Below are 16,371 nucleotides of genomic sequence, written 5' to 3'. Positions count from 1 at the left end.
TTCTAATAAGAAAGAAATATGACTCAGTTTCATTTGAACTTAACGTTCGGAATTACTTTAAAAATTTTTAAACAGAATTGTTTTTTCCCCAAAACTAGAATTAACAAAATGTGCTTGAAAATTCACTTTAGTTTTGACATTTATAATTTACATTAAGGATTACACTATACTTATTTGTTGTTCTTTAAGTTTTTAGGCATATTTTAAAGGCCAAAAACAGTCTACTTCTTATGTGGGATTATGCCTATAAATCACAAGGTAGTTAGTTCACTTACATCTTGACTGGTAATATCAGAGTTTAAAAAAATTCATAAATATCCTACCTCTGCATTGATGATTTCGTATTCTTCTTGTGGCTGTGTTTCTAATTTTGTTCTCACTTTTTCAAATGCATCCATGTTTTCTGAAAGGGGTTTTTCGTTTTCTTGTTTAATAGGCAGAATATCCTGGAAAAAGTTTTATTGGTATGAACATAATATTTCAAACTAGGGAAAAATACCTTGGCTTTTAAAATATATTTCTTAATTCCTTTTCATGCAATATTAGGTCTTTACCTATGAAATAGTATGCATTTCACAGATCTTAAATGTCGTTTCTCAAGCTCAATAAATGATCTCCTCTTTTTAATTTAAAAATGTAAACAAAGACAATGAAGTGGATACTTGTAGCTAAACTGTTAATTTAAATGGATAAAACCTTAAGATGCAGAATTACTAAGAAGCACTGGAGAATGTTCAGCAATACTATGGGAAAGGTTTATAGAAAATTAAGCAGTACAGGAAATCCTATGAACATTTACCTATTTAATTCAGGACTTGGAGGTACAAAAAAAAGTCTACTGAGTTTTATCTACACTAATAAAAGAGAAACATGGTAACTGGCGTACGACCACTACCCTTTTCATTGGCTAATCAGCGAGATATGCAAATTAACTGTCAGCCAAGATGGCGGCCGGCAACCAGGCAGCTTGAAACTAACATGAGGCTTGCTTGCCTCAGTGACGGAGGATCGTTGGAGGAAACCAACGTTCCCCGCCTGCGGCTGCAGGCCTCTGAGCAGGCAGTTTAAGAAACATTGTAACAAATACCGCCGGACTTCAGCCCGCAGATTCGCAACATTGTAAGCAAAGGCCAGAAACCTACTTTCAGCCGCGGAGGCCTAAGAGCTGGAGCCAAGACTCAAGGTAAAGCTGGCCCAGATTAAAAAAAAAAAAGAAAGAAAAAAAGGAGCGGTTGGGAACTTCAGTCACTCCCAGCCTGAAAACACCCCTCAGCCCCTCACCCAGACTGGCCAGGCACCCCAGTGGGGACCCCCACCCTGATCCAGGACACCCTTCAGGGCAAACCAGCCGGCCCCACCCATGCACCAGGCCTCTACCCTATATAGTAAAAAGGTAATATGCCTCCCAGCACCGGGATCAGCGTGACAGTGGGCAGCACCCAAACCCCGATCGCCCTGCGGCTCTGTGTGTGACAGGGGGCGGGGCCCCAACCCCCTGAGCAGCCCTGCTCTGTGCCTGATAGGGGGGAGCTCCCCAACCCTCCCCACCCCCCACGGGCCCTGCTCTGTGTGTGATGGGGTAGAGCCATAACCTCCCCATCGGCCCTGCCCTGAGTGTGAGAGTGGCGGTGCCTCAACCCCCTGATGGGCCCTGCTCTGTGTGTGACAGGGGCAGCGCCCCAACCCCCTGATTGGCCCTGCTCTGTGCATGACAGGGGGTGGCGCCGCAACCTCCCCATCGACCCTGCCTTGAGTGTGACAGGGGACGGTGCCCCAACCCCCCAATTGGCCCTACCCTGAGCGTGACTGAGGGTGGCATCACAACCTCCCAATCTGCCGTGCTCTGTGCATGACGGGCCGGCGCCCCAACTCCCCAATCGGCCCTGCTCTGAGCCCGACCAGGGGCTGCACCTAGGGATTGGGCCTGCCCTCTGCCACCTGGGAGCAGGCCTAAGCCAGCAGGTCGTTATCTCCCGAGGGGTCCCAGACTGCGAGAGGGCACAGGCCGGGCTGAGGGACCCCCCTCCCCCCCAAGTGCACAAATTTTTGTGCACTGGGCCTCTAGTACAGTAATAAAATAATACCTCCTGCCCAGCCAGGGTGGTTCAGTGGTTGAGCATCGGCCCATGAACCAGGAGGTCACAGTTCGATTCCCGGTCAGGGCACATGCCTGGGTTGCTGACTTGATCCCCAGTGGGGGTTGTGCAGGAGGCAGCCAATCAATTATTGTCTCTCATCATTGATGTTTTTCTTTCTACTCTCCCTTCCTCTGAAATCAATTAAAAAATAAAATAAAATACCTCCCAAAAGGAGTGATATATTGATGGGAGAGGAAGACATCATTTTTATTAATAAATGTTCACTCTTTATTCACAGCAAGAATTACGGTAAAAAATTTGTCCTACATTGTATCTTCGTTAGCCATCATTTTCTTCTCTCATGGGGATAAGAAGTCCCCCAAATAGAACTGTTCATCAGATCAAAAAATGAATTAATCCTTTATAAAACAGAGCTTTTCTTTGAGTTTAAGTAAAAAATAATATATTCACCGTATAAAGGAAGAACAAGAGAAAGTAATGGAAAATTAATGAACGTGAATAGAGATACCAATGAAAGCTAAATAAGCACTCTATTTTACTGGGAGTATCTAATAAGCTATGAGCTTTAGTTGACCTCTGATTAGCACACAAATACCATATAAAGTATTAAAATTTATATAAGGTAAAACCTCAGTTGTTAGAAAAGAGTTCAATAATTTAACACTCATAGCAAAAGAATTCTAGCTAAGATTTTTAATGTCAACTTCCTGCCAAAGATGACAACTGTACAGTGACTTGTGCCAGAGGGGTATTAAGCCTTTGGTAAGGACCTCCAACAGCTGGTAAATATTTATTGCACAAGTGTGTCCATGGTACTTTACCAACACTTTAGAAAATGTAGGCTATAAATATAGTTTATATCATAAAGCATTTACAATCTAAAATTAAACACGCAACTAAAATAGAAAACATTAAATGGAAAAACAATCATTTTCACAAAGTTTTTTCTTTAGAATTTTTGAGATGCTTTTGATTGGGATTAGATTCAAATTAGCAACAATGGTTATTGTGGTAGTCTAAATCATTCAGTCTCTATTTCAATCTTATAATTATTATCCTTGAGTAATTATGTGAAGTCCAAAAGCTGGAGGCTTTTTTTCACTGTTTATTTTTCATTTATATTTTTTGCATTTTTACAAAATCTAGAGTCGATCTTTTAGAGTTGTGAGGCAAAATACATGTATCGATAATGTCCTACTATCACCTGAAACGCAAATCAGAAGATCACTAGACATCTCTCCTGAAACTATAACTTAGCACGAAGATCTGCCTTTTCATTACAGATACATGCTTATCTGATCCATAATTCCTGTTAGAACTTTTAAAGTCGTCAGCATAGCTACGAAGAGCACCTGTTTCTACCACCTGGCAGCTCCTCGCACACTTTAGGTCAGGGAGCTGGGCTGGAGAGGCACAGCCAACACAGGGCTAAAGGCAACAGAGTTTGGCCCAATACCTGCCCTCTTAGTGAAACTTACTTTACATTCTTAACTTTTTTCTATGTCAAAAGTCCAAATAAACTGAGCTTATCTCAATCAAAATAACCCTGAAAGCAACAGGATTTTTAACTGCCTTAACAAAGGGGAAGTAGCTTTCAAAAGCCTTGTAAATAATTCCTAAAAATAATTACACTCAGGGAAACAGATTTTATCTAATATTCATAAAGTACACCAATTTGTTTTGTTTTTAATTCTATCCCAATAATACCCACTATGTTTTTTAAGCTTGCATTCATTTCAGTGTCAGCTAGCATTATCATTAGGGTATGCAGCAAAACCTATACAATTTAGCCAAGTATCTTTTTAAAATAAAAAAAACATATCTTTTAATTGATTTCAGAGAGGAAGGGAGAAGGAGAGAGAGAGAGAGAAACATCAATGATGAGAGAGAATCATTGATGATCCAGCCTGAAAATCGGGCATATGTGTCCTGACCAGTGCCTCTTGGTTCCTGGGTCAACACTCAACCGCTGAGCCACACCTGGCTGGGCTAGCCAAGTATCTTAATACATGAGTAGTCCACTGGTTTCGAGGGTATATACTACCTAATGGAGCTGAGGTAAGGATAGCTTAACTAAATTTTAGAAGGTTGCATATATATTATCACTCCATTAGTGGAAAAAGAAGCACTGCTCCCCATTTCTCAGGTGCCCACCACAAAACCATTTTAGCAATGCAAACATACAGGAGAATGGAATGTGTAAACTTCATTATGGCAAAAATGGTTAACTCTAAAGACAGAAAAATGGCACTGTAGAAGGATACTAGACCGCTTTTAGTTAGGATGGTGCCATTAACAAATGGCCAATTCCAAGTCTGGGGCAGGGAAGAGTAAAAAGTAGGCTTAGGACATCTGCCAGAGAGCAAGGAAATGCTCAAAGATTAATGGAGACTTGTCAGAAGGAGACAAGGGCCAGTCTGAAGGGGTTCCCACTAGCCACAATGACAATTTGAGCATCAAAAAGAATAATGACTATAATTGATTATAATACACTGAAAAAATTTACAATAACTTGAAAACAAGCAAAAAAACCTCCCCACTAAACTAAAATAAAAAGAGGGTACAACAAAAAAGGAAGCTCTTCTTTACGAAATCATACAAGCTAATAAATGTAGAAAGAATAATAGAATTAGAAAATCATTAACAAACCCCAGTGAAAGAACTGATTAGGGTAAAGATCATTAGTGGTTGTTAAACTCATTAGGTGAAATTATGTTGCGTAATACAATATTTGCACAGTACCAAAGTATTACCCTACTGATTACTTAGTATTGCAAAGGGAATATTGCTCCTTTAACAATGGAGAGAACAAGGATTTATCTCCCTAACCAAAATGATCTAGCATAGATAGCATCATTAATAGTGGGACAATATGACATGTATGTGCAGATACAAAGCATTTCAATTTAAGAAGGAAAAAGAGTAGAAGAAAAGAAATAAAATTAATTTATTTAATGAAATTGATGAAAGAGAGGATCAACAAAATATAAAATTGGTTTTTTGAAAAATGTATTAAAAAAGACATGTATAGCAACGGTGACATAAAAAAGACAACAAATATTAGGAATGAAAAACATCGTATAATTAGAGATATAATAGATTTTAAAAATCACAAAGTTCTTTATGCCACTACATTTGAAAACATAGATAAAATACCTACTTTCAAAGGTAGCTTTCTTGAATCTTCAAGGAACAGATAATCTTTTCATATGTCAACTACTATTTAAGAAAAAAATGCCTACTACTTAAAACTATTCAACTAATTTTATCAGGTTAATATAACCTTGAAACTAAAACTGGACAATCAAAATATATGACAAAAATCATTCTTATAAAATATAGATTTAAAAATAGAAAATAAATCAATGTATTTTTAAAAAGCACAAAACATGCCCAAGCTAGTTTGGCTCAGTGGATAGAGTGTCGGTCTGCGGACTGAAAGGTCACGGGTTCGATTCTGGTCAAGAGCACATGCGTGGGTTGCAGCTCAATCCCCTGTAGGGGACATGCAGGAGGCAGCCAATCAATGATTCTCTCTCATCATTGATGTTTCTATCTTTCCCGCTGCCTTCCTCTCTGAAATCAATAAAAAATATTTTTAAATAAATAAATAGCACAAAACAAAAACAATAACAGTAATGAAACCGTGAGTGACCAAGGATTTATCTTAAGAGTAAAAGGATAATTCAAAATTAGAAAAATGTATCAATGTAATCTAACACAGATAAAGGAGATAAATCTTAGAGCAATTTCAATTAAAACAGGGGGAAAAAACCGCACATCTTAAAAAATAATAAAACCTTAAGTTAGGAATAGGGAGGAACTCCCCTGACTTGATAAATGGTCTCCCTGTTGTTTGAAACAGGACCATAGCAAAGCTGTGATTAACATACCCACAGTATATTCACATTAGTACACATTTTTATTTTACTGTTTTTACAGAGAGGAAGGAAGAGAGAGAAACATCAATCAGTTGCCTCCTGCACATGCTCCAGCTGGGGATCGAACCCTGAACCAGGACATGTGCCCTGACCTGAAATGGAACTCGCAACCCCTTGTGTAGGGGATAATGGCCCAACCAACTGAGCCACACCGGTGGGGCAGTACACAGCTTATTTAGTATCTGTGAAATACTTTCCAAGAATCTTCATTATATTCATTTAAAATATCTAGTTATATTTGCTGTTTATTTTGTTATTCAAAAGTGACTGTTAAAATGAAAGTAATTGTTTCCTTTGCTCCCTGCCCCAACACCTCTCTTCCCCCTTCTCTGGAGTCCAATAAGATTTCTGCCCTTCTCATTCTATTGCTTTGTCTTGTCAAAATCAATGATGACCCACTGCAGTCCCAGTACTGCAAAGAAAGGACACGTGTTAATTCTAGGTATTTACACTATTTGAGTTATCAGTATCGTGGCACAGCTGAACACTTCCTTTCTTAACACTTTTCTTCACTTGGCTCCCAGGACACCTCATTCTCATTGTTTTGCTCCTATTTCACTGCCCTATTTGTCTCTGTAGCTGGTTCCTACTCAACTCTCTGGCTTAACATTGGCACTCCCTGGGCTACAGTTTGCACTAATTCCCTTGGTGATCTCATCTAGCCTCATGACCTTAAATGCTATTTATATGCTGAGGCCTCCCAGATTTTTTTAAAAAATATATTTTATTGATTTTTTACAGAGAGGAAGGGAGAGGAATAGAGAGTTAGAAACATCGATGAGAGAGAAACATTGATCAGCTGCCTCCTGCACACCCTCTACTGGGGATGTGCCCGCAACCAAGGTACATGCACTTGACCGGAATTGAACCTGGGACCTTTCAGTCTGCAGGCCGATGCTCTATCCACTGAGCCAAACCGGTTAGGGTGAGGCCTCCCAGATTTATATTGGATTTATGGTTAATAGATTTTCAACAAGGGTGCTAAGACAGTTCCACGGGAAAAGATCTTCTCAATAGATGGTGCTGGGATAACTGGATATCCACAAGCAAAAGAATAAGGGAAAGACATTAATCAAAGAACGTATATGCATAGGCCATGGACACAGACAATAACGTGGTGAAGGCCTGGGGTGGGGTGGGGCTGGGTGGAGCAGGGCAAAAGGAAGAGAACAGGGGATGTCAACCACACACACACACACACACACACACACAGAGAGAGAGAGAGAGAGAGAGAGAGAGAGAGAGAGAGAGAGAGAGAGAGAGAGAGAGAGAAATAAATAAGGAAAAGAAAAGGGAAGAAGAAGACAAGCAAAACATCTGGTTAGGAGCCTTTACCAGTGGTCCAGGTTAAAGATGACTGAGTGATGATGACAGAGATGGAGAAACATGAACAGATTCAATATGTATTTTGGAAGTTAATGCAGTGTTTCTGAAAACATCTCAGACATGATGGTATACATAATTTGGATATGAAAAATTTATTAGAAAGAATATAACTAACACATCAGACCGATGATTTACTGAATATTATTCCTTGGGATAAGACAGGTCTATTAAACTAAAATAATTAAATAATAGCCTATGTGGTAAAAATCATGAAGCTAGTTTAGGATGCACTGTTAATGGATGTGATGGCACGGTAAAGGGACAGGAGGGGTAAACAATGTTTCCCTGTGTCCCAGTTAATAACTGAGCATAGAGTAATGAGATGAAGAGGCGAGTTGGGGTTGGGAGAGTTGAGGTTCAACTGTGGGTAGTTGAAAAGTCAGTGAGAGGTCCGCGATGTGCAGCTCGAAGGGGAGTTGGAATGAAGAGAACTGCTACGGTATTTAAAGCCACTGTAGGTGAAATTACTTAAGAAGAGAGAAAAAGGGGCCAGGGCTAAGCTCCAAGAAACTCCAAAATTTAGAGGTCATATGAAAGAAAAGTTAGAAAAGGAGCGTGAGGATAGGTTTGTGAGGTAGAAGGAAAACGTTGCCTTATATAAATAGGTCTGTACTTTAAGCAAATGTTTTGTCCATAGGAACTAATGACTTTTTCTATTTTATTGCACCCATGAGAGTGGACAAAGTTGAACTGAGTAAATGCTGGTTGAAAGGAAATGTACATTCTTGTCTATAGGCCTCTTCACAGCTTCTCCAGGTCCCAGTGACCATTAAGGACAGAGATCCCAACTTTTAGATCTTATCATTTCTCTAAGAGGGAATGGTTGACATATGAAAGCAGGACTACTTTATTAGGCAAAAGAATTATTAAAAGAGTCTCTTAACTTGGAGTCACCATATCAGGATAAAGTTTCTAGGTGATAGGTATCTACAAAAGAGAATTAACAAGTTGCTTCAGGGACAAATGGAAGGGAAACAAGTCAATCTCCTGCACAGAGTGTGACCTAATATCACAGCTGTTACTCTGATGGTAATTCCTGCCTACTATTTATAAACTAAGACTCAACATAAAAGCACAAGATGACAAAATGTTCTAAACACATACAAAATAAAATGATCTAAAGGTCTAAAATGTGTCCAATAGGTAAAATTTAAGTTTATCTTTCTAAAGTATGCTAAAGTTACGCATGTGTGTACACACAAAGGTAAAAATGAAATAAAAGGAAGACATAAAGAATTTCTGCATGAGGGAGCACCTTCTAGTTGCTAGATGGGATGCTGACTCTTTCATGAATTACCTAATAAAGTCAATTAGATCTTAAAAAAAAAAAAGAATTTATAGAAAGAATCAAAGTGCTAAATTAAGATGCTATAAAAAGAAAAATAATTTGAAAGACTAAAATGTAAGGAGTGATAAAACATGCAACAAAAAGAATAAAATGTCGCCGAACTGGTTTGGCTCCATGGATAGAGCATCGGCCTGCGGACTCAGGGGTCCCAGGTTCGATTCCGGTCAGGGGCGTGTGCCTTGGTTGCGGGCACATCCCCAGTGGGGGGCATGCAGGAGGCAGCTGATGGATCTTTCTCTCTCATTGATGTTTCTAAATCTCTATCCCTCTCCCTTCTTCTCTGTGAAAAATCAATAAAATATATGTTTAAAAAAAAAAGAATAAAATGTAAGGAGTAAAAGTCTAGGGACTAACTGATAAAAAGTTAAAAGCAAAAAAAAACAAACAAAAAAACCCCCACACACAAAACCCGTAAGTATTAGTTAAAAGACCAAGAATTAAATAAAAAACACAGATAAACCGAGTAAAATAATATTAAAAAGTCGTTTCTAAAATTAGAAGAATCCACTCCAGTGTCCATCGATAGATGAATGTATAAATAAAATGTGGTATAGACATATAATGGAATATTATTTAACCATAAAAAGGAATAAAGTTCTGATATATGCTACAACATGAACCTTAAGAATATTATGCTAAGTGAAATAAACCAAACATAAAAGAGTAAATATTATGATTCTACTTACTATTATGAATTATCTAGAATAGGCAAATTCATAAAGACCAAGTAGATTAAAGGTTACCAGGGGCTCAAAAAAGGTAGGCTATTGCTTAATGGGTGTATGTTTTTAGGTATTGAAAGGGTTTTGGAAATAGATAGTGGTGATGGCTGTACAACATTGTGAATGAAATTAATGTTATTAAATTACACTTAAGGAGGGTTTAAATAGCAAATTTTATATGATGCATATTTAACTACAATAAAAAATGAGGAAGTAAAAACAGAGTAAGAAGAAAAATCAGTATGCAACAAAACAGTTAAAAACCAGAAATTAATAAAATATTAGAAGTATACAAGCATAAGGTAGGATAGGTATTTCAAAGCAGCAGCAATATAAATAAATAACTCAATCTCAAACAAGTAGGATGAACATATAATTTACCATCCTAACCAGGACACTTTAAGAGGAAAGGAGACACTATTAATAATTACACAGGGACAGCAGGTGTAGATGGGACCATCCCAGGCAAACCAGGATGTGTTACTCTACATATAAGGGCAGTTGGGTTCTCAAGGCAGACGTCATGAATGCAGATTGGGGTCTGGCCAAAGCACAATAGTCTGAAAGCATCTTCCTAAAGGACCCAAGTGGAAAAAAAAATGCAAGTCTTTTTTTCTTTTTCTTTTCCTTCCCATTTTTTTTTTTTTACACAGAAGTAATACACAAGTACATGGCCTTTACTGAAGTTTACTAATTTGAAAACAATTACTATAATATTAGATTTTATTAAGAGCTATTACGGTATTCTAGGAATTTGAGAAAACTGAATTATACTTTGAATTACATTGGTAGGCACACTAAGGAATTTCTAAGGTGAATCATTACATGAGTCTGTATTTTTATATATTAAATTAGAACTCTATAAATATATATATTCTTTTATACTTAATTTGACTATAGACAATTTGATTATAGACAATTATAGATATTAAAAAAAATCAAACTAGAATTATCTTTAGGCTAAAATTAATCTTAATGACCTACAAATAGGTAAACTTAAACAGTCCGTACCTTACATGAGAAGCTCCGACTTGGGATGTTTCTTGCTAACTCTGATATCTTGGGCTTACTCTGCAGACACTTGGTTAGGTGATATTTTTTCAATTTTATTCTACTGTAATAATGATCAGCGAAGTTACAGTGATTCAAGTGCTGTTTCTGCACGCATTTCCCAAGGTGAGGAATACTATACTTCAAAGCCTGGAGAAATAATTTGCTCTTCTGCTGCATGATATCAAAGTCCCTGGTTTATGCTCGCTTTGGGGCTGCCAGCACACGTGATTTCATAGGTCTGATTACACAGTAGTGGGTTCTCAGAGTACCTACAGTCCGCAGTTCTTATCCCCCCTTCAGGGCCATGCACCCCTCGGGTAATGAATAACTGCAGACAGCTGAGAACCCGGTTTAAAAATATCTGAAAACGCGTATAAGTTAAAGTTTCATTCAAATCATACTTCTTGGCAGGTGTGACAAAAATGTTTCATTTGTAAAGTCAATCCTATCGCGTTCAAACTATGCAGCACTGATTCTGGTACCCATAGGGGAAAACTAAAAAAACAAACAAAACACAAAACACACACACACAACAAAACAAAATAAAAATTTGCAAATAAGTACATGGAGCTAATGGGGGCATCTCAGGGACTCTGAGGGTTTTTAAAAGGCAAAATGACTTTGATTTTACATAAGGACCTGACAGAGTAGCTATTATGAGAACATCCTAATGAACATTTTACAGGTGAGCAAACCGTGGCTCCGGGAAGTTTAAGCAATTGCCCCAAGTGACTTGGAGTAAGTAGTAGAACATAAAAGTCCAAAATGGTTTGGCTCCAAATCTTGTACACACAGGGGAACGATGGGACATATGGTTGACTTTCCCATTAGAAAGGAATTTAGCTAAACAAACAAAATCCCTTCAGGATGCACAGATAAAATGTGAGAGCATCTCGGATTTGTTTGGGAAGTTGGTTCTTGCTAACTTATCAAGGCAATTAAAACTAGTAAGTAGTTAATAGAGAGGTCTGGGTTCAGGTCTTCCCTCCTGCACTTTCTACCTGTGCCTCCATTTCTTCTTCTGCAAAACTGAGACAACGGCACCATTTACCCTATGGAATGGATACGTTAAGCTCTTAATCCAGCGCCTGGCACGCAGTAACCACCCATCACATGGTGACTACTATTAGGACAGGAAAATCTAGATGCTGCACAGCGCCGAGTGTCCTCCTGCAGTATCCCCACGGCCCTCGGTCATCGAAGGCACAATCCTGCGTCAGTTTTACTCCAGCTCCGATGAGCTCCCAGGCCAACGCCCCCGCCTCCCTCCATCTCTGTGTCGCAGCAAAAATAATGGGCGAGTGAGAATAGGGGGATCAGTAGCAAAATATGTAGAAATATGCAAATCACCGAAACCACTGGATCCACGCGGGCAGCCTCCATCCACCCACCTTTCATCCGCAGGGAGAAGGCGCTATGCAAGGCTAGGGATGGGGGTGGGGCCGATGAATGGGTGCTCCCGGGAGAAACGGCGTTTTCCCAGTGCAGCGCTCCACCCCAGGGGTGAGGCGATCTGAGTGCAGGGGGAGTGGTACACCGTGTCCCCGGCAGTGGAGGGACACGGCCAAGAAGCAAGGACCAAGGGGCTGAGGGGGAGCTGGGTGGGGGAGAAACGGGAAAAGGGGAGAGACCCCCAGCATGCGCGGCCCGTACCTGCGCCCACGGAAAGGCGCTCTGCCTCCGGACGCCGAGACGAGTGAGGGCCGGCGAGCAGCCCGCAGCTCTCGGGAAGGAGCGAAGGTGCGGCCTCGGGCGCGTCCGGCGAGGTCTGCGCGCTAAGCCCGCAGGACCGCAGCCGCCCGAGCGCCGCCCCGGGCTGGTGTGCAGCACGCCACCCACGCACCCCCCGCCCGGCACGTGCGCGACGCAGGTTCCGCCATCTTTCTTGTGGGCACGGACGGCTTTCCGGTCGTCTCCTGGGCTCTCTCACCCGCAAAAAGACAAGCCTTTTGGTTCTTTGCTCATATTCCGAGCTCGGGATGTGGCCGGGGAGAAGAACACACACAGGGGCCGCGGCGTACTAGCTCCGCCACAGCCCCCTCGCCCTCCGCTGCGCCCTCACTCAACGTGGCCGCCGGCAAAATGGTGCAATGACAGGCCCAGCGCGGGCCTGGTTGTCATGGAGACGCGAAAACCGGAAATGCGGATCGCGAGGAGCTTTCGGGCCGTGGGAGGGAGGACCGGCGTCACAGGTCCTGGCAGGGAAGACGCCGGCAGGTCCTGGCAGGGAAGAGTCGTGTTGATGGCAGCTCGTGGGTAGGCGGCACTGGCGGGATGGAGTCTCGAGTCCCAGACGCCGGGGCCAGCGAGGCTGAGCGCGCCTCGGGCGAGGGCACGGCCGGCGGCCGCGCTGCTCCGGGCCCCGCCGTGTCCTCGCCCTTAGGAGCCGCCCGGTGGAAGCTCCTGCGGCAGGTAAGGCAGAGCCCACCCGCCTCACCTTTGCACGGGGCTCCTCCCCTCGCTTGGTGGGGTGTGCGATCGGCAGCTATGCTCCCCTCACAGTTTCGTCGGGAGCCACCCCAGAGGTGTCTCCTTGCTTCCCCTAAGGGTCCCATCAGAAGAGGGGAGCCAGGTGGGGTTGCGCGGGAAGGGGCAGCCCACACTCGAGTTCCTGGGAAACTCCGAGCGAAGTAGACAACCTCTTTCTAGAGTCATTTGCTTGCACCTGCCAGCTCGCGGGTCGGATGGGCGGGACCGCTCCCCTCTGCCCCCATCGCTTCTTTCCTGCTTCTGTTTTAGGTCCTTTCCCAGGTTTCTTCTCGCTGCTTATCTCCCAGCCTGGTTCTAGCTCCTTGTCTTGGGGACCCGCGTGGTTGCCTGTGTTGGGAGTTGGACGTTGCACGCGTTGCCGCGGTTTCTTCCGCGACCGCGGGGCGTGGAGGGAGCCGCGCGAGCCGCCTCCCACTCTTCTCCTTTGGGGATGTAAGAGTTACATGGGCATCTCGTAGTGCGCGGCGATGGGCGAGGTTCTGGCCGTCCCAGGTGGAGTCGTTTGCTTCCTGGCGGTTATCTCGTACCTCAAAGTTGCTGCTATTGGCTCCTAACTGCAGCCGTGCGCAGGCTTGTCCGAGTTCCGATGTGACATCACGGACTGTGCAAACTGCCTGAAGTGACGTCTGTTTGTCCTTGTGCCTCTGCCCGAGGCTGCCCGCTGAAAACTGGACTCAGGGGACACTTTCCATTTCTGACGTCTTTCCAGAAGAGCTTCCCAGCTCTTGTTTCCTGGAGATTGTGCGGTTAGGACTTGGGGGTTTATTTTGTTTGCACTTACTTGGTTTGCAGAGTCGCCTTTCCGTATGGTGGCCTTTCAGTGCTGTCATGGCATAACTCAAGAGTATTTCTTTGTTGGTGCACTGGAAGTCTTCCCAGAGCTGGTTTTGCTGCTAATGTTACAAATCTATATTCTATATGATAAAAGCCTAAGCAATCATAGGACAGAATGACCAGAACGACTGGTCGCTATGACGTGCACTGACCACCAGGGGCAGACGCTCAACGCAGGAGCTACTCCATTGATGGCGAACCTTTTGAGCTCGGCGTGTCAGCATTTTGAAAAACCCAGCTTAACTCTGGTGCCGTGTCACATATAGAAATTTTTTGATATTTGCAACCATAGTAAAACAAAGACATATTTTTGATATTTATTTTATATATTTAAATGCCGTTTAACAAAGAAAAATCAACCAAAAAAATGAGTTTGCGTGTCACCTGTGACACGCGTGTCATAGGTTTGCCATCACTGAGCTACACCCTGGTGGTCAGTGTGCTCCCACAGGGGGAGCACCACTCAGCCAGAATGGGGCTCACAGCAGGTGAGTGTAGAGTGCAGAGCTGGTGGCGGGAGCCTCAAGCAGCCAGCCGAGTAGCAAGGAGCAGTGTGCAGCTAAGCGGTAAGGAGGGAGCAGGCTGGGCTGAGGGACACCGCCCCCCCCCCGACCCCCATGTATTTCATGCACTGGGCCTCTAGTAGGACAATAAAGTGAATGTCCTTCATACATCATTATCATAGGAACTTTCTATAGTGAAGTAAACATCAGTTAAAGTTTAATTATGAAAGTTGTAAATTAGGGCTTAAGTTAATCTTATTGTGATGACTTCAGTGATTCTTAGCATAGGAAAAACTCTAGCTGACCAGCACTGATGTTCATTCTGAATTGCTGTCTACATGAGACTAGTTTCAGCTATGACTGCCGCTTGAACTCCCCACAGGCTTTGACATTTAATGTTTCAGTACACATCTGTCCTCTGCATAAGGTCTTTATCATCTTCTCTACTTGATAAATGAATGTTTATCCTTCAGGCCTCCATTTCAATCTCCTCTTTTAGTGAAGACTCACTCCTCTGGACTGAGTTAGACCCTTCCTTCACTCTTCTGGTGAACCCCATATCACATTATTTTATGATCATTTGATCAGAGTCCATCTTTCGCACTAGAATGGGAGTTTTCTCTGGGAAAAGATATTTTATGAATCTCCATCCTCTGCACCTAGCACAGGGCCTGGCTAGTTGGTTTTTAGTAGATATTGTCAATTGTTGTGGAAAACCTTAAAGACAGTCTTTAAGTGGTCCATAGCACCTAGTCCTCAGTGTTTTGCATCAGCTAGCTATTGCTGAGTAACAAACAGCTACAACATTACAGTGGCAAACAACAACAAGCATTTGCTCTGCTTGTGCATTTGTTAGGCCACTTGGGAGTTATCTGACATGGGCTGTAATCAGCTGAGTGGCTCTGTGCTATATTCTTGGTCCACATGGTTCTAATCCTTGGACCAGTTGGTATGAGAGGGTAAACCTAACCACTGAAACACATTTTAAGCTCCTGCTAACATCCTGTTGACTAAAGTAAGATACTTGGCTAAGCCTAAGGTCAAAGGGCAGAGAAATATGCTCTTTCTTGGAGGGGGCAAGAGAGGAAAATTCAGATTTGATGTTTTTTTGTTTGGTTTGGTTGGTCAAGATGATGGTGTTGTATACTTTCACGGTTATTTTTAGTAATCACAGTGATGTCTGGTTATTTCTCTCTTTCGGTGATGGTTACCTAGGTTCATGAATTCAGGAAAGGGTTGAAAATGGTGATATTCTACTTCTGTTATTCCTTCTTCATTTATTACTTGGAAAACTACTATAAAGAGAAACTTCCGCCCTAACCGGTTTGGCTCAGTGGGTAGAGCGTCGGCCTGCGGACTGAAGGGTCCCAGGTTCGATTCCGGTCAAGGGCATGTACCTTGGTTGTGGGCAACATCCCCAGTGCGGCGTGTGCAGGAGGCAGCTGATCGATGTTTCTCTCTCATCGATGTTTCTAACTATCCTTCTCCCTTCCTCTCTGTGAAAAAATCAATAAAATATATTTAAAAAAAAAAAAAAACAAACTTCCCCAGATCATCTACTTGGACTCTCAATTACAGTTCATATAGGAAAGACAGAGAAGTACTTGATTCTTTTTTTTTTTTTTAATCCTCACCTGAGGATGTTTTTCCATTGATTTTTAGAGAGAGTGGAAGAGAGAGGGAGAGACAGAGAGAAATATCAATGTGAGACACACACATCGATTGATTGCCTCCTGCATGCATCCCAACCAGAACTCGGGCTGGGGAGGAACCTGCAACCTAGGTACGGGCCCTTGACCAGAATCATACCCAGGAGGGAGCCTTTAGTCGCAGTCCGACATTCTATTCACTGAGCCAAATCGGCTAGGGCAGGGGTGGGCAACCTTTTCGTGAGTGCGTGCCAAAACTAGCAAAATCTCTGACTCAAAATTCTTCTGTATGCCAACCCTAATTTTTTGAGAACATGTTATGCCTACTTGATATCTCTTAAGGTGT

The 16,371-nt window shown here is 42.3% G+C and overlaps 2 protein-coding genes across 10 annotated transcripts in view; one reads left to right on the top strand and one right to left on the bottom strand.

The window, feature by feature from the left end:
- Nucleotides 1-12,355, bottom strand: part of PREPL (prolyl endopeptidase like) — a 35,202-nt gene extending 22,847 nt beyond the window's left edge. For 2 of the 7 annotated variants that reach the window (XR_004971845.1, XM_036334689.1), the window contains exons 1-3: nt 12,203-12,351; nt 10,508-11,044; nt 324-446 (exon numbers count right to left, since the gene is read on the bottom strand). Coding sequence is in view for 6 of the 7 variants with exons in the window: in XM_036334689.1 (XP_036190582.1) it covers nt 324-446; nt 10,508-10,726 (342 nt within the window). In the remaining variant the exon portion in view is untranslated. Of the gene's footprint in view, nt 1-323; nt 447-10,507; nt 11,824-12,202 lie in introns of all 7 variants that reach the window. The other 5 variants (XM_036334690.1, XM_036334691.1, XM_036334694.1 and 2 more) reach the window with 5 other exon arrangements.
- Nucleotides 12,356-12,703: 348 nt separating this feature from the next.
- The window catches only part of CAMKMT (calmodulin-lysine N-methyltransferase), a 306,572-nt gene continuing 302,904 nt past the window's right edge, over nt 12,704-16,371 (top strand). For 2 of the 3 annotated variants that reach the window (XM_036334699.1, XM_036334700.1), the window contains exon 1: nt 12,704-12,961. In XM_036334699.1, the coding sequence (XP_036190592.1) occupies nt 12,824-12,961 (138 nt within the window). In that variant the 5' untranslated portion in view covers nt 12,704-12,823. The remainder of the gene's footprint in view (nt 12,962-16,371) is intronic. The other variant, XM_036334698.1, reaches the window with a different exon arrangement.

The sequence above is a fragment of the Myotis myotis genome, unplaced genomic scaffold (genome assembly GCF_014108235.1).
Source record: "Myotis myotis isolate mMyoMyo1 unplaced genomic scaffold, mMyoMyo1.p scaffold_m19_p_14, whole genome shotgun sequence".
Lineage (NCBI taxonomy): Eukaryota > Metazoa > Chordata > Mammalia > Chiroptera > Vespertilionidae > Myotis > Myotis myotis.
The sequence above is the reverse complement of the archived record's forward strand: the minus strand, read 5'-3'. Positions and strand labels throughout refer to the sequence as shown.